At 39.2% G+C, this 22,499-nt stretch overlaps 3 protein-coding genes across 3 annotated transcripts; 1 reads left to right on the top strand and 2 right to left on the bottom strand.

Annotated features, from left to right (window-relative positions):
• The first annotated feature begins 4,492 nt into the window (after nucleotides 1–4,492).
• Nucleotides 4,493–8,873, top strand: LOC131771329 (uncharacterized). Its single transcript, XM_066173560.1, has 5 exons — nucleotides 4,493–4,643; nucleotides 5,455–5,542; nucleotides 6,332–7,429; nucleotides 8,058–8,103; nucleotides 8,823–8,873. The coding sequence occupies exons 1-5, from the start codon at nucleotides 4,493–4,495 to the stop codon at nucleotides 8,871–8,873; spliced, it is 1,434 nt and encodes a 477-aa protein (XP_066029657.1).
• A 50-nt stretch (nucleotides 8,874–8,923) lies between these two features.
• LOC131771330 (serine/threonine-protein phosphatase 6 regulatory ankyrin repeat subunit B-like) lies at nucleotides 8,924–18,748 on the bottom strand. Its single transcript, XM_066173273.1, has 4 exons — nucleotides 18,678–18,748; nucleotides 15,500–16,764; nucleotides 10,147–10,245; nucleotides 8,924–9,486 (listed from the first exon to the last, which is right to left on the bottom strand). Exons 1-4 carry the CDS (start codon nucleotides 18,708–18,710, stop codon nucleotides 9,297–9,299), a joined length of 1,587 nt encoding a protein of 528 aa, XP_066029370.1. The 5' UTR covers nucleotides 18,711–18,748; the 3' UTR covers nucleotides 8,924–9,296.
• A 1,422-nt stretch (nucleotides 18,749–20,170) lies between these two features.
• LOC131771331 (uncharacterized) lies at nucleotides 20,171–22,483 on the bottom strand. The gene is made up of 3 exons (XM_059087108.2): nucleotides 22,405–22,483; nucleotides 21,224–21,386; nucleotides 20,171–20,534 (listed from the first exon to the last, which is right to left on the bottom strand). Exons 1-3 carry the CDS (start codon nucleotides 22,481–22,483, stop codon nucleotides 20,171–20,173), a joined length of 606 nt encoding a protein of 201 aa, XP_058943091.2.
• Between the last annotated feature and the right edge of the window lie 16 nt (nucleotides 22,484–22,499).

Genomic DNA, 22,499 nt, shown 5'->3' with positions numbered 1-22,499 from the left:
TCAGAGGGACAGAGCACGGAAACAGATGCTGACGCGATCATTGTCAATGTGCAAACGCAAAACATTTTTTAAACTAAATCAGATTTCTTGGAAACGCTTTGTCTTTTGTTTTGCTAAGTCAGAGGGTAGAAATCCAATCTTTTTTGATGTTACGATAAAAATTTGTGTAAGTTTATCACGTGATGCTCCCTCACTCTACACCTTAAGATCCAATAACATTCGATAAAACAATCACGTGTCGACCTTGGAACTTTTCCCGTTTAATAGAGTAATAACAGCTTCCTCTAAATTCGTCAATGCAGACAAATATTTCCTTTCATTTTCAAGGGGTTTTTCCCTTGGAGATGAAAGGTGCTTAATAAGAAAGAAACAATATGACCCCTGTCAACCGCAAAGCCTGCTCACAGCTTCTTCTAGATTCGTCAATGCAGACAAATATTTCCTTTCATTTTCATTAAAATAAAAAACAAGGGGTTTTTCCCTTATAAATTAAAGATGCTCTATGAGAAAGAGACAATATGACCCCTGTCAACCGCAACGCCTGCAACAACATGACGTCTGTATTTTTGCACTTTTGAAGCACGTGATTGGTGCAAGTCTGGGTTTGTGCGTGTGGTGTGCTGTTAAAATTGTTCAGAAATTGGGAAAGTGCTTTAGCCCAAGTGCCGGAAGTTTTACAAAAATTTCCGATAAGTGCTGCGGGAAAAAAAGTGTGATGATGAAGCAACTCACAGCAACCGACCCGAAAATTTATTGTTTCTGGTGTTCCTGAAGACAAACGCCCGAAACACCAGCAAAAAGTGTCTAGTGGAATCTTTTGGCTATAAAGAACTCAGAACCAAAGTGATCAGATACCAGTTTTTCTATTTTAAGATTCCTCGGGAATTTCCCTTTCTTCCCCTCCATATGCGATACATACAAAGCGATAATTATACATACAAGACGATAATTATCAACGCGGTTTCGTACTGACACAATACCAAAACGCAGACATGCTAACACAGCACTTTCATTTTCAACTTGAAATGTGATGTTTACAGTTGAAATAATTTTTTACGGGATTGACAAAAACAAAAGTAAATTTGAAGGATGAGATTATTGACCCCACTGGTCACTCTTGCAAGTCTTTCAAAGGACATTCCACAATTTGTGGGAAGAAACAGAACTGATTATAAGTTCTATTTATAGGACCTACGCATGTGCGCTTGTGTAAATGAATTGTGTGCTCTGCTTGACAGACAGTTCGCGTCGAAAGCGTATATAATATATGCTTGGAAAGTGATCATGAAACAAGGCTATTCGATCCCTTGAACAAGAGATGCTACGAGAAACTTTTAAGTAATCATTACATAGCCTCAGCAGTTTTACGTCGCTTTATTAAAGCTGAAAAACTTCATGTTTTTAATTTTTTAAAACGGAATTTTATCTCCTTTTGACTGAACGACAAATTTGAAACCACTTAAGCGGGGTTTTTCCCTCGAAAATTTGAAACCTACATACGTTTCTTGTTTCTACCGATATTTAATGGCCACCATAGCGTGATCTGGTGCGGTTGACTGCAGTTGTAATATGACAACAAGGTGATTTATTTTTGGTACCAATTATAAAAAGAGCCCTCATAAATGTTTCGGCTTATGAAAGCATTTCTCTTCAGACTGTAAGGGAAAGTCCCGGTTATTTCAACTGAAATGAAAGATAGCAGAAAGTTACTATTTTGATTCAATTGCTTTCATTATTCCGACAAAACATCTGAAACGCGTCAATCAGAAAGGTGTTTGTGGCTCATTCAACTGACAAGGAAACAAACTTAAAACACATTGCAGACTTAGCATCTTTGGCTTAAATTATTTCCAAAAATTACACGCCAGTAATCTCACGTTGACCCTGGGAGTTTTCCGTTTTACAGAGAATTAAGGCCACTTTCAGCTTCGTCAATGTAGGAAAAGATTACCTTTCATGGATTAGTGAAAACGACTTTTTGAAACATGCTTTCTAAGTCCCTCAATGCAAAGCCTGAGCATGTTGTGTCAAAGCGGATGCTTTATAGAAAGGACGCGTAGAATATATTTGTTGACGCTGCAGCTCACGACAACCGACCTTCATTGTGTAAAACTGGTTGTTGAACGAACAGTTCGTCGCTTCTGATGTACCTGAAGACAAATGCCCGAAACCATAGCAAAAGTTTCTTGTGGCTTCTTGTGGCCATAAAGAAAGTGGAGTGTCAAGTGCCAAAGTGAAGTGGTTTACCACTTTGCACGACCATTATAAGCGACAGATCCTTTTAAAAATAGATCATTACGTAACACTAAACGCATTTATTAAACATGGTGTAGCGCTTATGAAAGATAACTTATAAACGGAGCTGTAAGTACTTAGATGACAGTTTTGTTTCATAATTCCACGGAGTTTCTCTTTCTTTAAGTTTGCCTCCATATGCCACATATATTTGCCATATATTTACGTGATAAACATCAAGCGTGGTACGACTGAAGTTGCTTACACAGCACTTTCATTTTCAATTTCGAAATGCGATGTTTACATCAGAAATTATTTCCTGCGCGTTTAAAGAAAACAGAACTAAACTTAAAGAGAACAGAAGATAAACTACATTATTCGACTAAGGCACGGTATTCCAAAGGTCATTCTTCAGTTTGTAGATGTAAATGACCAACGCACGATCTATTTATAGGACCATCTTCGGTTTGTGCGGATATGTATAAATTAAACTTTACTATGTAAAACAATTCGTGTTGAATTCTCTTCATCTGTCATGTTTGACGCAACGCATTGTAAACATAAAGATAAATGCTAGGAAAGTGATCATGAAAAAATATCAATCAATCACTTCAACGGCCTCAATACTTTTCCGCTGTTTTTTATTGAATGGTTGTGTTCGAAATTGAAACTGCTCAATGGGGTTTTTCCCTTAAAATCAACATGATATGAGGTACGCCTGAAAACGTTTCCAAATGCCGCCAATATTGTTTGACTACTAGAGTGTGCTTAATTCCGGTCGATTGCGGGAATTGCAGTATATTTTTAGGTTCTCGGTTATAAAGAGAGCAAACAAGAACGTTTACGAATGTTCTCTCCTTGACAAGCCTATTAAACTTTTGACCCCGTCGTACGACTGAACTTTCAAAACAGGAATCACTTCTTAACAAGGGAAAGTCCCTATAAACATCTGATACCTGTCAAAGAGAAAGTTATTTGGGGCTCATTCGACTAGCATTGTAGGACTCTTCTTAATAGGGAAAATAACAGTCTAGGAAAACTTCATCGTTGCGAAGGGATAATCCGGCCATAAAAGAAATTAACTAGATTATTTTCAGTTTTGTGGCACGATTTCAACCACCAGCTAATAATTTTCTCAGCTAATAACTTTCTACGTAATTGACAAAGGAAAAACATTTTAAACAATCATGCTTTCCTTCGACGTTAAAACGAATTTCGCGTAGTGCAGTTTCAAAATGCTTTCAAAGTAAATTGTGGCAAGGAAAATGAACAACTGTAGGTCATGTAGAAATATGTACAATAGACTTTAATTCCTAAACGGCGTAAGTTGAAACTAAAATAACAAACAATTACTAAAGTTACATAATAAACGATGTAAAGAAATAACAAAAAAGAAAAGAAGCAAAAGGACGTCGAGCGAAAACGCCTAGCGCAAAAAAAACTAGAAAACAGGCATATTAATGCTATATGTACATCGATAAATTATGCAAAGTAGCAGTAAGGCGGTGATAAGGTGGTAATAAAAAGACCAAAAAAAGGCGCTAATGAAACAATGAGTATAAACGTTTGCTAGTTACGGGGTGAAAAGACCTAAATGATGAGCTTTAAACACGCAAAGAGTCCAACGCGAAAAAATATCGCCCTTAGACTTACACATATTTCATACAGAACCTTCTCGATTCAGTTTACAGTGGCTCACCAAACAAAAATACAAATTTTTTGCCTCATCAACATATATATGCAGACTTAGTCGAAAGTCGGTTATAGGTAAATTCTAGCAGTTAATTGATGACACTATGGCAATAGAGGAAACTTGAAGCCGGCCACGGGTCTCCACTTCATAATTAAAAGAGAGTTGTTTGCCGGAGTTATGGCCCAGTCAGCGATCATAAAGAAAATATGATACATCGTGCACCAAGGATCAATATTTGTTGCAAATCATTAAAGGTAAAATTATCAGATGACTAAAAGTGGTCCACACAACGTTTACAGCACTAAACTGTCAAAATAAGAAGGATAACAAAATGATACATTTTGGAAAAAACCAGTTTCCGTTAAGCAGTTAGTGGAGGCCTTCACACAATTACGAGCTAATTATCTACACAGTTCTTAATTGACCTGGTGACGTCAAATAATTGAAATAGAAAGCAAAACAAGCCATCATTTCTTGCTTTTGCATCAATGTTAGAACAATGGAAGTTTTTACAAGTTGATTAGGATCTAAGTTCTATTTGGAAAAAATCCTAAATAACCACAAATGGCATTAGCTGATCCCACAACTCAAGTGATGCTGGGATTAATGGAGGGGGTTCTTCTGAACCCTCCAGAATGTCGCACTCTTGAAAAAGTAAAGATGATTCTTCCTCTCCTAAGAACGAGATCACCTTTGTTTTATAACCTCAGAAAAGGTGAGTAAGTAAGTATCTACCAATGTTTTTCAAAGATAACTCTTCAAATGAAATATATTTTTTAATAGAAGAAATTGTATCAAGGGCAGAACACCTGAATCCATGCATCATTCTGGAAAACGTTTGCGCGCGCGCATGACCAAAAACTTCACTGATTTCAGTTTTTACTGTGTAGAACTCAACTTTTTAAGTATGGGGAATTAATCGCTATTGAAACATCATTCAGCCATCGTCAACTGAGACATGATATCGTTTCCTATATTCAGAGCTTGTGGCATATAAATACAGCATTCCCTTACATTCTCTGGCCGCCAAACTAACCAACCAGTTCGAACAAACGCACTTAAATATATTCAATTGACAACAACTCCTCACTCGACTCTGATGATGACTTCCGTGAATTGAAGTTGACGAAACGCTGGTCACCACTACTGACAACAGTCCTTTAAGCACTACCCTCGCTTGGACGATCAGACTAACAGAGTAAATGTTGCCCCGGGTTCGAACCATTCATTGCATTGTTTACTTTATTCGAAGAATGACATAGGAAAAGAGTGAATTTAAGTGTAAGAATTCAGGACCAAACTTTAGAATCCCGTTATTTTGATCACTCATAACTTAATTAGCACTTTCATATTTATCGTTATCATCATCATCGTTATCATCGTAATCACCATTATTATATCACGCGAGAGAATATCTTCTCTTGTATCTCCAGTATCATTTTTAACATCAAAATTTAAGTCTGTTGTAGCGAAGTCATGCATATTACCCCTTCCATATTGTTAATCAGACCTTGTTTAATCCACAGATCTCCTTGTGGACATTGCCACAAATGCTAGTTTGAAGAAATTCAAAAGAGATCATGTTGTCATCTGGCAAGGACAAGAAGGAAATAAGTAAGAAAAACTCGGTGATAATACAACAATGAATTAGTTAGTGTTGTGTTAGTGACAAAACAGCCTGACAGTTCTTCCAGGCTCAGAAAGTTATAACTGAACGTTCCTGTCTTTGAAACAATCGTACCGCTTACAGAAAGTGACGTTCAAAACTTCCTTGAAGAGAAAGAAAACCAAAATAAGGAAAAGAAGAGCCAGAAGTTACGTAATCAGTGGCTTTCGTAATGGCTTTTCTCGCTGCTAAGAACGAAAATCGGCAACTGGAAGATTTGCAACTGGCCGAGTTTGGCCAGTTACCTTTATAGATTTCTTATTTCGGTACGGACAAAGTCAATAACTGAGAATTTTGTAAATTGAAAAATACGCCCATTATTTGATTTTGTAATGATTCAACGCATTTTTTATCTTGAGTCTTATCGTCTACGCACTTTGCAACTTCTTTTCGGGGCTTGTGAATCCTATTTTTTTCCATTAATTATTCGGGGATTATCAATTCATTTATTTTCATTCATTAATGAAGTCGACTTTCTTGTCAGTAAAGGGCTATTGTATTTATATAATGAACACAATAATACATGGTTGCTTGAAGATATGGAATTTCTATTCTCGTGTCCAATTCGTGAACTATTGAAAACTTGAAGAGAAATTCCATGCCTATGCACGCCCATGTATTATACTCTATTTATAAAGTCTGATAACACTTACTTCTTTCCATAAACCAACGGTGCGTAAGAAAGACTTTCTAATGGTTTTGTCCCTAATTCTCGATGATTGCCTGATTCATAACAGTTTTGGGGTCATTATCAAAGGAGCTGCGTCAGTGCATGCCAGGGAGGACCACGGAGGAGCACCTCAACAGGACACTGTATCAATACCGCGTGGCCAAAGAGAACGTGTGGCAATGGTCGGCCATGAGCTTAGGCACATTTCAGCGGGAGGTAGCTTCGGTGAAAGGGCCATGTTATGTGAACATCCGCCATACAACGTGACTGTTATAGCTGACGAACTGATGCATGTGCTACTAATAGACAGAACGCTTTACGCGAGATCATTTGGTGCTCACAAGCTGGAGTGGGAAAAAAAGGTTGAGTTCGTCAAGCAGTCTCCCCTTCTCCGACATTTGACGCCAGCTATCCAGAACCTGTTAATGGAGAACTTAAAACCGCGCGAGATACAGTTTGGTAATCGCTTCATAAAGCAAGGAGGCGTTTGCAATAGCCTTTTCTTCGTTTGTAGTGGATGGGGAAAAGTCATAGCAGACCTGCGCATCAGCAGGACCCAGTATGAAGCAATGAAAGCAACTTCGAGAAGCAAGGAGAAATCCTCAGGTCGGAAGACCATTAGCTGTGACAGGGAATACATACACAATAAGAAACTGGATCCTAGTCGCCCTCTTTCGGTCATCAACAGACGAAAGTACATGCAGGAGTTTGGATACGTTGCCGTAGAGACGCTTTTGAGACAGAGAGAAGTACCTGTGACAACTACAGGTCCAAACGACGTCATCGGTGACATTGAGGTTATAATGAATTTCCCAACGTACTGTGCGAGCGTGGAGTGTATTGAAACCTTGCACGTTTACGAGCTGAGCAAGTTCGATTTTTATCAAATTTTTAACCACAGGAGTACTGAAACAGACGATCTCTTGCGAAATGGTGCTCTCGCCAAGCTGTGTTTTCGAGCCCAGCGTCTAAAGAATATACCGTTGTACACCTTGCTATACGAGCGAGCCTTAACTCCTCTCAAAGAACCAACAAGGAAAGCATCTCTTTGGGCACAAAAGGCCAATCAAATTAGAACTATAAATAAAATTGTCGGCAGCTTGAACAAAATTCAACGAACGCCTGCAGTGCACAAGACGAATAACAGCAAGGAAGCCGAGAAGAGGTATAAGAACGGTGGAGATTCATTGGTAAAAACAACCAATGAAATTACGACACTGATCACGTATTGAGATTTCATGATGGGAATAAACCTGTTAAAAAATTTTTCCCAAATGCGCTCAATTTCGACTACAGGAAGTCGCCATTTTTAATTTTGCACAGGATACTGTCTGAGCAGTTTCAAATTGCGGATTCCGAAATCGAGTTTTGAGCTCATTTGGAGACAATCTTTGAACGGTCAGGATTAAATATCGATACGCAGTATTGAATTTATATAACATGGTTTTCACAGCATACTTCTCTTTAAGAGTGAGTCACCCCCTCCCTGTGAAAAAGATTTTGATCGTACGCTGCAACGCGCGGTTAAAATAGTTTTGTTTTTATTTATCACTTTCGACCCCTTTTCATACGGCAATGTCTGTACACATTTGAGTAACACGTTGTTTATCTAGTAGAGACAATACACAAAAAAAGAGCAACACGACAGATTGAACAAAATTATGGGAAACATATATTTTACCGATCAAACTGCACAGAAAGTGGAATTTCCAATTATAAGCGTTACAACACATTACAACAATCATGTCGATATTTTTTTTTTAAGTTTTCCAACATTCGTTTCATTAACTTAGAGGCACGAGTGGAAACAAAACTGATGACAAACAGCTGGACAAGAAGGTAAAAAAAATCATGCGCAGAAGCTACAATGTAGGCTATCATTAAATAATCAGAACTAATTGCGTAACAGGAACCACTCCGTTGCCGAAGGTTGGGTATCCAATCAGAGTCAAAAAATCAACTAAACATTCACTCTGTCAACCAATCAGTCTTTAAGTTAGTCAATCAGCCTTTCATTCACCTAGAAAGTTATTTAGTCCGTCAACAACTCAGCAGGGAGTTATAACAGAGTTATAACCCACCCGTTCAATCAGTGAGTCGGTCAGTCACTGAGTCAGTCGAATGGATATCCTGCTGGCAAACATCAACGTCATTCATCAAAAAGAGTTACAACTGTGTTTAAAATAGGAAATTGTTATCTTTTATCTTGCGATTAATTCTCTACCAAAATGAATCGGCGCTCTCCTGACCACAAGATGTTGTATTCTACAACATGTAGTCTGCTTCAGACGATGCAGTCGCCTGAGGTGGAGCGAAAAGGTTCATGATAATTTAGCTGAATGAGCTTTAGCCAATCATTAGTTATAGTGAAATTGCATGATTATCGACACACATATCTAAAATGTCTAGTCATTGCCGCGTAATTTGTGATCGTTCAATCGAAGTGCAAACATGTTTTTATGTGATTAAATTCTTCTGAAAGGATGCCTAATGAATAAATCCTCACAAAAACCTTACGAAATAATGGATTACAATGTAAATTTCTGCTTCTTTTACAGTCTGTTCACAGGTTGATGCAGAGGAATTTGCAGAGACGAAGTGTCAGCTGACGGTTTTTGTCCAGGTGTTCGATTGGTCAAAAGAGAGATTGCATCTAAACAACCGAGCTTCTTTACTTCCTCTTTGGCTTCTTTTTCCTAACGCATTAATTTAAAATCAATCTTTTGAACCTAGCCTGGTATATGTAGAACGCTGTGCAGGTTTTTTTTTTATTAAAGTCCACGGGAGATAAGAGTTTGAGCTGCCCATTGTGGTGTGGCGTTTTAATTGTTAACCTTGAACATCATGAATTATTTTTTGGGTGAAATTGGTAGTCTCGCATCGCCAGTATTTCTTGTATGGCCGGAGAATTTGGATGGTGTGTGTTTTTGTATATAGGTATCATCCTAATTTTCGTCGTATTCATCTACTGGATAATGCCGGAGTTCTCTTCGCAGAACTATACTCAATCACCTTCTCCAACATCGGATAACCTACAACTGGGCTTGGAGAAGTTTTTTCACCGAAGAAGGAGCTTCCCAAAGCGTGGCCATACTCTGCAAGGTTTGACCAAACTTGTTTGCTGTATTTGTGACGCAACTGTTGTATATGATGAGAAATTCCACTACGTCCCAATGATTGTTCCTCGCGGCGGCCATGGCGGGTGTCTCTCCAAATTGATCACTGTAGAGATAAATAGTATAACTCAGGCATTGTTTGCATGCAACGAGGGTGTTTGCTCCTCTGCTTCTACTGACAGGCGACATCTGGAACAGCAGATTTTTAAAATCAGTCTGATTATATTTTGTTAGAAGTTTTCTTAAAAGGCTCTGATGCCAAGAACCGAAAAACTGACCACTATCATTAAATAATGAACTTCTTAGGTTGACAACTTCCGGGAAAAAAAAGAAGGAAAGAAGAATCATAATCCATCGGATCTTATCTGTCGTAAAGAGAGCTCAAACGAGCATTTTACTCTAATCGATTAATTCAAATTCCCGAGCATTTTATTTAGATCATCTGTTCAGTTTGTGCGATGCTAACCCGCCCTATTAATGAATGATGTTTAATGCATGTTGCCTGCACGGTCATTTGAGGTAGATTCTGCTGGTGATTACCATACGTTCAGGCCAGCTTTTCCTGTCACAATCTAACCCCCCCCCCCCCCTCCACCACCCTCTCCTTCATTGATACTTCTATGTCTTCTTTATAAGCTACTATATAGTACGAGAGTAGGACCTATGAGGTCTCTCCGCCGAGTCAGTACCTCTTTCATACCTCTTGTTCTAATATTTCTTATCTGGCACGCTTTAATAGAAACAATCAAGATGAGCTTTTACTTACGTTTCGTTAACTTTGGCTCCAGTCTCCAGAAGTTTCCTGGCGATGTTCACATCCGCTGCGCAATGCAACGGCGTCTTCCCCCGCGGAGTCTTCACATTTCATGACGAGCTTTGCTCACCAAAAGAATTTATGCAAATGAGGCTACGGCGGATCTGAGATCCGCCTGGCAATTATTAACTGTAAGAGAAGAACTGACTTCGCGCCCTCAGAACGACCGAGGTGTTGCGGATGAATTTTCAGTAATTACTTTTTTGGCACTTTTCGGCGTCCAAATTGCATGGCGAGAGTAACCCAAAACCTTAAAGTAGACCCTTCTTGTCACAATACGAATGTTTTCCAGATAGGGACACGCGTTAATGTCAGCTTCACTCGCGTGATTGCATTTTTCAAGGTTAAACCCTCGCGTGGAACTAACAACTCAAGTTTACTTTAAAGCGCTCAATGTAAGCCAAAGAAATTTTATAATTTAACTACATGATCGAAATTTTGTTTACGAAGGATAATAATGGATCGAAATCGACCTGGAGCGTCAGCTTCACTCGCGGGGAGTCAACCATTTTCTCTTGCCCCTTGCGCAACATAGAATGCAAATTTGCTGACCCACTCTATTGATACACACAACTCGACAGTCGTTAAGAGTTGAACCATGAACCATGTATTTCCGATTTTTAAACGCTAACAAAAATGTAGTAATGGTATGTCCACTCCGGAAAATAATACCGCAAGCAACAGCAAGCCCTAACCGCGATGAGAACACTCATGGATCACACAGCGCAACAGACCTCATTTTGTTTGTTTGTTTGGGTTTTTTTCCGATAATATTGGCCTGTAAAGAAATATATAACGGAGTTTTTTTGCACCCTCCGCCGCAACCATATAATTGGCTAAATGCTAAGGGAGTAATATACTTTAAAGAGATCGTTAAAGGAGTAAAATCTTTAAAAAAATTTTCCTGCTGGAGTTTCCTGGCGCGCCACTGCGAACACAGCGAACCTCTTGTAAAAGGCTGCGAGGAAATAAAAAAGGACAAGTAGAAAAAGTTCTTTACTCACAAATCTCTTTTACAATCTATGACGGTTTTTTTTTTTTTTTTTTTTTTTTTTTTTTTTTTTTAGATAACTTTTTTTTAATTGCAACACGAAGAACACTACTTTACAAAACAATACGAACACTACTTACAATACCACCTACAAGACGTTACTTATTCTACTTACTATATAATACTTCCTTAGACTGCAATTCTTACCCTACTTTTTACAGTTTTTTTTTTTCGCTTACACACCTATGTATCTATTAAATTATAATTCAAAATGGGTTTCCATTTAGCCTCTAGCATCTTCCTATCATTAAACTTAGCCGCAATGTGACATTCAGTTTCATATTTTCTTTTAACTAGTTCCTTATACGAAGGGAAAAAAGGAAGACTATTATTCCTACGGCAATTCCATAAATGTAGCTTACCTAAAACGATTAAGTAATTAAATAAAGAACAATTAGTATCTGTGACACCAATTAAAATAGTCTTTAACTCAAGTTTCCTTTGTTCTTTGGCTATAGCGATCCAATAAGATTCAAATTCTTCCCAAAATGCATGTGAGTAAACACAGTAAAAGAATAAGTGATCAATTGTTTCCGCACTAGTATTGCAAAAAGTGCAAAGATCGCTTTGTATTAAACCTATCTTAGCTAAGCGGGAATTTGTGAATAAAATGTCATTTAGTATTTTAAATTGAAAGCATTGCACATATGTCTCACAGATACAGGACCTTATTAATGAGAAGGCCTTTTTTGTTTCCGCATCATCAATAGAAAATTTAGATTTCAACTTTGTGAAGCCTCTGGACTCTGTCGCCTTACTGGATATAAGCAAACCGTAGAAATCCCTAGACTTGCTAAGTGCTGGATCAAAGATTTTATCACCGATTTTAAATTGCAGTGATCTGACATGATCTTTCTTAATTTCGTGGCATCGAATTCTTAGATGACTTGGTACTGCGCAACGAACACCAGTCCAGGTCAGAAAGTTGGAATCTTTTAAACCATTACGTTTTGCAAGGTTAAAGAAATCTATGACGGATTTTACATCTCGTGTCTGAAGCAAGAGTTGGAAATGTAAATACAATTTAATATGTTACGAGAAGAGGTATTTTACTCGTTGGTAATTTTATTCCTAAACTCGTTATTTATTTTTAATTGAAACATCACGGGATTTGAGGACAGACACCACCAAGGCAAACACAACATCGACGTAAAAATTACCAGTCAACGGAACGTGCACTTATTTGGTTAGTCATCTCAACAGGAAAATTATCTTTTTTTAGAAAAACAAACATTGCTTTTTCATCACGACTTTTCGCGGTTAACGTTCAATGAAATCTGCAAAGGAAAAAAAATTAAGACAAGTAAATTCAATTATGTCGCAATTCATACTCAAAATTAGTTTGTCATAAGATGAAAACACACAGTCTAAATTGAAACAACTCCCAAGGAGAGACAGAACAAAATAAAAAAAGGCACGATTTTGCCTTCAGATAACAACAGTCCAAATAGAACTGACTGCCCAAGAGAGACAGAACCAGGTGAAAAAAAAAGGAAAGGTTCTGCCTTCAGATAACAACAGCCCAAATAGGACTGACTACCCAAGAGAGACAGAACCAGGTGAAAAAAAGGGAAAGGTTCTGCCTTCAGATAACAACAGCCCAAATAGGACTGACTACCCAAGAGAGACAGAACCAGGTGAAAAAAAGGGAAACGTTCTGCCTTCAGATAACTACAGCCCAAATAGGACTGACTACCCAAGAGAGACAGAACCAGGTGAAAAAAAGGGAAAGGTTCTGCCTTCAGATAACAACAGCCCAAATAGGACTGACTACCCAAGAGAGACAGAACCAGGTGGAAAAAAAAGGAAAGGTTCTGCCTTCAGATAACAACAGCCCAAATAGGACTGACTACCCAAGAGAGACAGAACCAGGTGAAAAAAAGGGAAAGGTTCTGCCTTCAGATAACTACAGCCCAAATAGGACTGACTACCCAAGAGAGACAGAACCAGGTGGAAGAAAGGGAAAGGTTCTGCCTTCAGATAACAACAGCCCAAATAGGACTGACTACCCAAGAGAGACAGAACCAGGTGAAAAAAGGGAAAAGTTCTGCCTTCAGATAACAACAGCCCAAATAGGACTGACTACCCAAGAGAGACAGAACCAGGTGGAAAAAAAAAGGAAAGGTTCTGCCTTCAGATAACAACAGCCCAAATAGGACTGACTACCCAAGAGAGACAGAACCAGGTGAAAAAAGGGAAAGGTTCTGCCTTCAGATAACAACAGCCCAAATAGGACTCACTACCCAAGAGAGACAGAACCAGGTGAAAAAAAGGGAAAGGTTCTGCCTTCAGATAACAACAGCCCAAATAGGACTGACTACCCAAGAGAGACAGAACCAGGTGAAAAAAAGGGAAACGTTCTGCCTTCAGATAACTACAGCCCAAATAGGACTGACTACCCAAGAGAGACAGAACCAGGTGAAAAAAAGGGAAAGGTTCTGCCTTCAGATAACAACAGCCCAAATAGGACTGACTACCCAAGAGAAACAGAACCAGGTGGAAAAAAAAGGAAAGGTTCTGCCTTCAGATAACAACAGCCCAAATAGGACTGACTACCCAAGAGAGACAGAACCAGGTGAAAAAAGGGAAAGGTTCTGCCTTCAGATAACAACAGCCCAAATAGGACTCACTACCCAAGAGAGACAGAACCAGGTGAAAAAAAGGGAAAGGTTCTGCCTTCAGATAACTACAGCCCAAAGAGGACTGACTACCCAAGAGAGACAGAACCAGGTGAAAAAAAGGGAAAGGTTCAGCCTTCAGATAACAACAGCCCAAATAGGACTGACTACCCAAGAGAGACAACCAGGTGAAAAAAAAAGAAAAGGTTCTGCCTTCAGAAAACAACAACTCACATACGAATGACAAAACCGGGAAAAAAATAAAAAAATGAAGGTTCTTCCCTCACGGAGATAAGTCAGGGAAGTAAAGACTGATTACCCGAGAGAGTGGGTAAGAAATAACAAAAGAACGAGAGCATCTTTAGGATTCTGCTTTCGAAACTGCGAAATAGTACAGTACGATTAGTAAGAAAACACACTAACCTGCTAAGAGTGCGTCATCTTATAGGGAAGGAATATTTGAGCTCTGATGTCAGGGTTCATTCCGTAATTAGTTCATCTGGCTCATGTTAGGTTTCAACAGTTGGATTATACACCATGTGATTTTAAGCATCTGTCACCTGACTATCACAGAAATAATTCCTTCTATTGCTTCGAAAGCACAGAAGTAAAGGTAAACCTTGCTTTGCTGATCAGTTAAATGGTTTGTGCATTATCATTTTCCGCTCAAAGGTTATTAAGCAGCGAGATTTATCGCGCGTCATCATATAGCTCTAGACAGAAATTATCAGGCATAAAACCTTACCTAAAAGCCAAATTGGACAGGCCAGCGAGTAGAATTTCTTCCTCGCGAAGTAATACACAGTTAAGACCTTACCTTAAGGAAAGAACAATGGCCCCTTTTCGCAGATACCGCCGAATACACTCGTACCTTCGCACAGAATTTTCGCGGGATAAGTTCCCGCGCTTACCTGATAATTGGGACTTACTAAAATGATATTTTATACTGAAAGAGCTCCTTAGTATGGACGCCAGAAAAGTATTATCAAAATATCTACCCAATCGTTTCAAGTGTTAAATGATACTCTTGTATCTCCAGAACATACTGCAGTCGAAATCTCTCTTGAAAACAAGGTCCTTACCGAGCGGCTCACCGGCCTCCATGCTGACTTAGAGTCAAAGGTCTGATCAGAGTGAAATATAAGTTGGCTAACACAATTTAATTTTGGTATTGTCGTGACAGAACAGATAATCGCTCTTTGCGTCACAAACCAATAGATCTGTAGATCACGGACAAAACATGCTGGGTGCAACAACTGTTACTTGATAGTCATGTCACGCACTACAATCAGGCTATCCTCAAATGCCATGACACACTACGGCTTAGCTAAGCTGTTCTTATCGCTGAATCATTCTACAATTATGAAAATTGCCATTCACACCATGAATGCGTAGTTATTTCTGAAGAGAAAATTGTGCAAGAGAGTCCTAAATTTACGTAGCACTCCTAACGCGCAAGCCGCGCGGATCCTCGCGCCTGTTTACATTTTAATTGTTAACTTCAATTAATTTCACGCTCGAAGCCAAACACCTTACTTTCACCTGCTAATTGAACCCACTCGCTTTACTTTGACAAGCCTATGGATCATTTTACGCATCCCTGGTGTGAATTCTTTTCTTGAGCAAAGCTCGTCATGCTTCAGGAAATATCTCGGTGAGCAGATCAATGACTTGAGAATTGCCCTTAGTTTCCGCCGCTACATGCAGCAACGTCTTGTCCCATGGACTAACACGAATCTCCTGAAGTTTCTCCTTAACTGAATCTTGCACGTTTATGAGAGTTTGTAATAGATCTCTGTCTCCGCCACTTATCGCGTCAGTGAGTAAGCGCTCGCAGGACATTGATCGAACAAAACCATCTGTATTGATTCCACGTTGAATTAGCAGCTTAGCCACACACAATGTCTTAGCTAGGACTGCGATTTCCAGGACGGTGTTTTGATAGACATCGCTGGCATTAATATCAGCTCCTCTACGCAGAAGTAGTTCCACAGTAGTCACATGACCGCGTTTAGCTGCCAACATAAGTGGGGTTTGACCATTCAAATTAACGCTATCAACCTTAGCACCCTTTCTTAGTAGGAGAAGTATCGTCTCGTTGTGTCCATTTTGCGCTGCGAAATGTAGGGCTGTGGAGCCTGTTAGGCTTCTTTCCGTATCTTCATAGGTGTCACCTGTGGGATGATTCACATCGCATCCATGTTCGATGAGAAAAAAGACGAGTTTATTTCGGCCATTTTGAGAAGCGTAATGAAGTGACATAAGTCCACCGTCGTCTTCGTCGTAAATCCGAGCACCCGATCGAACCAGGAGCATCACCACATCAAGAGAGTTGTTAGCAACCGAAAAGTGCAGAGCTGTCCTTTGTTTGTTGTCTCTGGCGTCCACTCTTGCTCCATTAGCAAGGAGAAACTCCACAACCTCGGACTTACCAGACGCACATGCCGACATAAGAAGTGTCCTGCCTCGCTGGTCTGTTTTCTCGAGACAACTTTTCCTGTCCTCTTTGAATTTTTTACATCCAGCAAGGACTTTTTGTAACTGGCTCAGACTTCCTTTGCTGACAACTTCGCGTAAAAGAGATATATTTTGGAACTTTTTCACGGTTTTGTTCAAAACGTGCAATACAGCATCACTACTGGAATTTTCCTCTGTAGGAAGTTTGTCAGGAGAACAGGCCACCGGGGATAAATTAACGTATGCGAGCATGCGAGATATGAGGAAGTCCGCTGTACCTGCCGTAAGAAGTGCTATGGAAATATCAAGGCTGCTCGGGCTAAACCTCAGAATCGTTTCCGTCGTGGACAAATCACCTTTCATAACTAAGGCTTGTATTACACTTAGCCCGTCAGGACCATCTGGATTTGTTAGTCTGTAGAATGCCTGCATCTTAAGATTATCCTTGAGAGAAGAAAAAACGCAACTAAACAATAAGGAAATCTACAGGTGATTTATACATTAATAAGAGTTTCAGTTTAAAGATTACCTTAGTAAAGATAGGCAATTCAAGCGGCGATATTTAAGATAAACAAGCTTTCATTTTGAGATCCACGAGAGACTCGTTAGCTTGCAGTCTCCTGCTAAGCTGTTCTCTGAAATGGACCGAATACTTTTCTCCATTTTCGCTTCTCATACCTTTCTTGGTTTTACAGCTCGTTTTCGCGGTCACATGCAAACGTGCGCTGTACTATGGAACGCAATGATAAAGGGGGTAAGTTTCTAAAGAAACTGTGGGGCTGCATCCGTAGGAGAGTATAACAGGGTAATTTACTATCATTAACTGAGTTGATAATTGGCCGCCGGAAAGTATTCAAAAGTTGACGTTTCGAGCGTTAACCCTTTGTCAGAGCGATTCAATTTACGTTATCAACTCAGCTGATTATACTAAATTACCCTGCGGAATGAAAGATCTGGGTTTGAGCATGAACCTGACTCTCAAGAGCACTTCTCTCCGCCCAGTAGTATATATGCATGGCATCAAAAGACTGTTAGGTAAAGCTCAAGAAAAAAGGAGTGGCTGTAGGGACGCAGATTTCCCCAGAATAGCCGCACTTGGAGAAATAAAAGTACCCACAATGATATATAAACGGCATTGGAAGACGATTGAAAACCCATACAGCCGTCAAGCAACTGATCATGTGACGGACGTATCGCAGCTATAAAAAAGGGGGCCATGTAACAGCGCTCGATGTTCAGAATGCATTTTTGAGGGGTCTTTTGATGTTATTTTTCCGTAAAAGCAAAATTTTCTTGCATGATAGTCAAAACGGCCTTTCGCTCGAAACGCGGCGTATGGAGAGAATTCTCTAACGTATATGGTAAGTAACTGAGTGTTAAGGACTGAATTGAATTATGGTGAGATTTTTTAAAGTCGTGACTCGAACTGTATTCAAGTGTTTGGTTATTTAATTGCGCTGTAATTAGCCGTGAATTCAAATAGGGGTCTTAGTTTTGGAGTGTTTTTCAAGTGCGAAAACCCAAATCCTGAACCAGTCGTTCGAGTGGTCTTCGGTCTTAGGTCTTCTGTCTTAGCTTTCGTGACGACAGCTATCTGATCACTTATGCCGCAGGGCAAGAAAACATTTAAGTAACTCATCCGAACAGAGAATTAGAATGAAATCACGTTACCCTCTGTTTTCTTCCCTTTCATCTTACTTCATTGTTACAGTTTTAAACTTGATCACTAAACGTGAACTGCTAGGGTTTTTTTTTGTTAATAGTCCATGATAGTTAGGAATCGCGGACAGACCCTCAGATCTTCACATCACAAATCATCGCCAAAAGTGTTTCGGTAAGTCAACCACAAGCTCAGATCGGCCAGCCAGGCGCTTCACTTCGATCGAGGAATGGAGAACATACATGATTTCATGGTAATAAGATTAAAAATATTTTGCCAGGAAATTGTTATCTGTATATTTTCGATCGACCTTTGTAATAAAGCGATGCAGTAATACGGTGTGTACAATCTTTAGATCACCCACAGTTTCTGGGAAACCAAGGACCACTGAATCTTTCACACAGGACGAAATTGCAAGAATCCGTAAACGGAAACGTGGCAGAAACATGTTAAACCGTTCCGGAAACACGACGGATAACCTGTGTTTCCGTTACCGGTTTCGTGACGTTTTCTCGCGTTTCCGTTGCTGCGTATACAACGTTTACGTAGACGTAAGACGTAAACATAACGGAAACATGGAGTTGCATGTTTCCGCCACGTTTCAGAAATACGGAAACATGTGATTTCGTCCTGTGTCAGTTCTTGAAACGCGATTACAAATGCAAAAGCTTTCCACCAGCCAAATGAATCAACTTACCGGCTCTCTAATTTTGCATTCTTTGGTAACCATTCTGGTTTTTTCCCGTTTCTTTGTACGCTGAACCGCAGGTAAATTAAATAAACACTAACCAGCAACTCCGTGCAAATATATCAACTGATGACAGGACACAAAACACAAGCCAGGTTAATGCAAATTTTCAGTGTTTTCAAAATAAAGACACCAGCGGACCGTGAACCAGTTACAATACACAGCTACCTGTGGACCACCCGATGAGTCAGTGATATCATACTGGACGCACGAAAGAAACATTGAAATGTCGCAAATGAAGCCCTGGGCCGTGTTTTTCAGAAAAACAATTTAAATTGTATGTATTGTTCCATTTTTAGAAAAATACCATGGTGTTTCCATGAACTTGAGGACTCTTAAGAAAAGGTTGCGTGAGTTTGGTTTGAGAAGGAGAAACGAAGCCATTCAGAGCACGAAGTTCGGGAAATAATTAAACATGAAATCGAAGGCCCTTCATCATTTCTTTTTCTAAAAACAGAATAATAGTATCATAACGAAATCCTCTTTCAAACTAATGTTCATTGTCAGATCTCTCATCTGACGAACCGTGCAACTCATTTTTCTGTTCGTGTCTCTTTTAAGTTCCACATCGACGGCAGAATAGTTCATTGCTCGCAAATTTTTTCCCACATTTTTGGCAGAAAATCGCAATACACTTGGTACAGTTTAATACGTTTGCGTAGTGACTCCAAGTCGACTTAGTTCAACTTAGTGCGTCGACAAGATGTGCTGTATCGTGACACAGTGCTGACTACTAGCGCGTGTCAAGTGACAAAAATATTTTTCTCGATTTACGAAACTTCTGGATTTTGGAAAGATTCTTGAATTGTAACCTATTATTGATTTTCATGAAAGTTATTTGTGGATCTATGAATGAAACCAGGATTTGAAATTGATTTCTCGATTTGACAAACCTTTCAAAAGCGATTTGTGTGAAAGATATCGATTCTAAATATTTTTTCGGATTTGCAAAATATCTCTACATTGTTCCTTTTCGGCTTCCGTAGGCAAGGCCCGCTGAATAATCAAATTTTCAACGCTTTGTTTTCTGAAAATCTCCACGAATTGCAATGAAATTAAGTCGCATTTACCGTAGGAAGTGTTTTCAAGGAGATATCTATATATAGAAATCCACTACAGCATGTTTTCATTTTCTATGATTATTCTTGAAAAGCCATTGAATGATGAAATTGTCTGGGCCTGTCAGGGTTACCATGACGTCGGTCAAGGACGATTGCTTCAGTTTCGCTAGAAAGGAGAGTAAAACTTCAGCTCTCATCGCTGCATTGAGAAAAGATGGACAGCCCAAACTGAAATGATCACACAATGAAAGAATTTGTATTTTAATCTGAAATTTAAAAAAAAGAGTATTCATCATACGCTATCAAAATGCAAATATCGTGAACACTATGAAAGGGAAGCTTAACTTCTCTGCTTTCACGAATTATTGCCATTTTGAAAAATTAGTTCACTTTTTGTATCCTGGTGTGTCTTCTTTCAGGTTTTTCTAGTACAAGTTTTGCAGATGAATGTGCTTCTATGTGTTTTTTGTCTTTTAACAAAAACGTCGTTAACAGCGATAGAGCGGACTGAGTATGTACCGTATCAGATACGGTGGCCGTATTTGACTGAAGTACTTTAAGCATCAAAGTCTTGGGTTGTTTTTTGGTTTTAGACCCAGCCAAACATACAGAACTGCCTTTTTCAGGCTTCGGATTGTTTTCAAACTTTGAGGGTGGGTTTTTGGAGATGTCTTTTTGTTGATCAACGTTGCTGTCTCCTAATTTTCTGCTTTTAAATCTGTTCACTTCATGTGTAGGTGTTGATCTGTTAAAGAGATATGTGAACATTGATAAACATCAATCATAATGCAAAGCTTACAACAGGGTACCATGCATTTAACCAAGTGTTTGCCCAAAAAGCTGTATCTGCGTCTTCGTAAAAATAATTTAAAACTTCAAATTGCATTGTCCCTTTTCACCCAGCATCAATATGAATATTCTCCAAACTGTTCTCCATACATTTCTAACAATGCTGATAAGGAGAATTTGTTTGACGATCAAGTGCCTCATAAGTTGGTGATCATTTCTTTTCTTCTGGTGAATTTAATGTTTAATGTATGATATAGGGGGGATATTGTTAGGAGAAATTAGATGCTAGTCACACTTAGGGGGTAAGAAAGGTTAAAGGTCAATAGTACGAGATATTCTCGTTGACTGGTGCCTATTCAACTTGCGACGTCATCAGTTACTAAGCAAATCATACGATGTAGAGAACAAGAATAATGGTCTGTGCGATTTTTTAGAGTTGGTTTTATCTTTCATTTTAGATTCCATTGGTTCTGGACAACTTTGATGGAACTTTAATGATCAATACACTTATGAAGAATGCTTTTCCCTTCCTCGTGAACGGGCTGCCACTCCCTGTTGCGTTGATTCTCAAATATAATTTGCATTGATTCGTTTTTGTTGTTGTTTTGTTTCTTTCTTTTACTCAGCGAGAAAGTATAAACTTACTTGCCCTGTTTGGGTGGTGTCTCCGTATCGGGCTTGGGTTCTGGTTCGGATGTTGTTGCTATCAGTCGTACAAAGAGAGCGCAGAGGGCGAGAGCAGCAAGTAACACCAGGTAGAAGGTAGAAGAAAGAAACACTTCAGCCATTTTGAAGCGGAAAGGAAAACCTGTTGAGAATGTAATGTTTAGAATCATGTACAGATTCGAGTCTAAAAGCCGTTCTGAATTTCTTAGGAGCAAGTTGTTATCAGTCCTTTGTAAAAAAATTCCTGTTGGACCTTGACCAAAGAGGGGTTCTTTTAGTACCACTAAACCTTTTTGTTGCTTCATCTCACGATGTTAAAGAGGTAAGTTTAACTCCAAAACAAAAGGTAAAGCAAAAGATTTAACAAAGCCAGTAAAGAAAAAACCCAAAAGTCAGAAATCTCGTAACCACCCTCGGTGGGACACGTTTGTCGAACAGGCATCGACCTGCCTAAGCTGGTTCCCAGTTTTGCCTCGAGCTCTACTGTAGGTATAGTCATGGGTTTGTTGCGTCGTTAGGTTAGCACAAAATGTTAATTATTTGTAGTTGTTTGGACTCTGCTATGGTTTTACTTAGAATTGAGCCAGGTTCGCTTTTCTTTTGTTAACTTAACTTCCTCTGAAGGCATGTGATAAATTTAGGAGTAACACATTGTGTGTGTAAAGATTTCATTAAAGATATCGACTGATGCAGAATTGATTTCACCATGATCTGGTCTTGAGTATATTTATGCAAGAGGGGATACTTTATCCTCTCTTGATTAATGTAAGGGGACATAAACGTGTCTGGTCAATGATTAACCCTCTATGGCTCCCATGATCCGCCTATTACTTCTCCCTACCGATCGCCAGACATCTCCTTGTAAATAAGACAAAAGAATTTGGTTCTCCATCAGACCACACTGTTAAGCTCAGTGAGAAGTTAGTCTGTTCTCTTTTTGTATTGAGGTTTTTTCTTTCATCAAAGAGCACTCAGTTCCGATGAGAAATTCAGAATACCAAATACAAACAACAAGAAAATATTGATTGAAGAGGGATACCACAGTCCTAATACACAAGGGTACTTGTGAGCGGTTTTCGAGGGGTAGAAAATGATACGCACTCTAAAGAAAAAGAAAGATACTTCTACTTGAAATAAAATGGGAAACACCTCTGACTCACCAGCAGAGAAGGAAGCTTGAGAAAGTTTTTGCCGCAGAATCTTAATGGCAGCCGACTGAAGTAAGACTTCAACACGCATCACGAACTGAACCTTT

This window comes from Pocillopora verrucosa, chromosome 10 (assembly GCF_036669915.1).
Source record: "Pocillopora verrucosa isolate sample1 chromosome 10, ASM3666991v2, whole genome shotgun sequence".
In the NCBI taxonomy this organism is placed as follows: domain Eukaryota; kingdom Metazoa; phylum Cnidaria; class Anthozoa; order Scleractinia; family Pocilloporidae; genus Pocillopora; species Pocillopora verrucosa.
This window is presented reverse-complemented; position numbering and strand designations above follow the sequence as displayed.

What these genes read in the sequence shown, in the direction of transcription:
- LOC131771329 (XM_066173560.1), top strand. Translation starts at nt 4,493, where the DNA reads ATGGCATTAGCTGATCCCACAACTCAAGTGATGCTGGGATTAATGGAG. An exon ending in GTTTTATAACCTCAGAAAAG is followed by an intron (nt 4,644 to 5,454) that starts GTGAGTAAGTAA and finishes TTTAATCCACAG; the next exon opens with ATCTCCTTGTGGACATTGCC. An exon ending in AGCAAGGAAGCCGAGAAGAG is followed by an intron (nt 7,430 to 8,057) that starts GTATAAGAACGG and finishes TCATTAACTTAG; the next exon opens with AGGCACGAGTGGAAACAAAA.
- LOC131771330 (XM_066173273.1), bottom strand. Translation starts at nt 18,710, where the DNA reads ATGGTTACCAAAGAATGCAAAATTAGAGAGCCG. An exon ending in ACCGAGATATTTCCTGAAGC is followed by an intron (nt 10,246 to 15,499) that starts ATGACGAGCTTT and finishes AAGCTCGTCATG; the next exon opens with AAATGTGAAGACTCCGCGGG. An exon ending in GGAGCCAAAGTTAACGAAAC is followed by an intron (nt 9,487 to 10,146) that starts GTAAGTAAAAGC and finishes TTATCTCTACAG; the next exon opens with TGATCAATTTGGAGAGACAC.
- LOC131771331 (XM_059087108.2), bottom strand. Translation starts at nt 22,483, where the DNA reads ATGCGTGTTGAAGTCTTACTTCAGTCGGCTGCCATTAAGATTCTGCGG. An exon ending in TCAAGCTTCCTTCTCTGCTG is followed by an intron (nt 21,387 to 22,404) that starts GTGAGTCAGAGG and finishes CATTCTCAACAG; the next exon opens with GTTTTCCTTTCCGCTTCAAA. An exon ending in ACACCACCCAAACAGGGCAA is followed by an intron (nt 20,535 to 21,223) that starts GTAAGTTTATAC and finishes TCTCTTTAACAG; the next exon opens with ATCAACACCTACACATGAAG.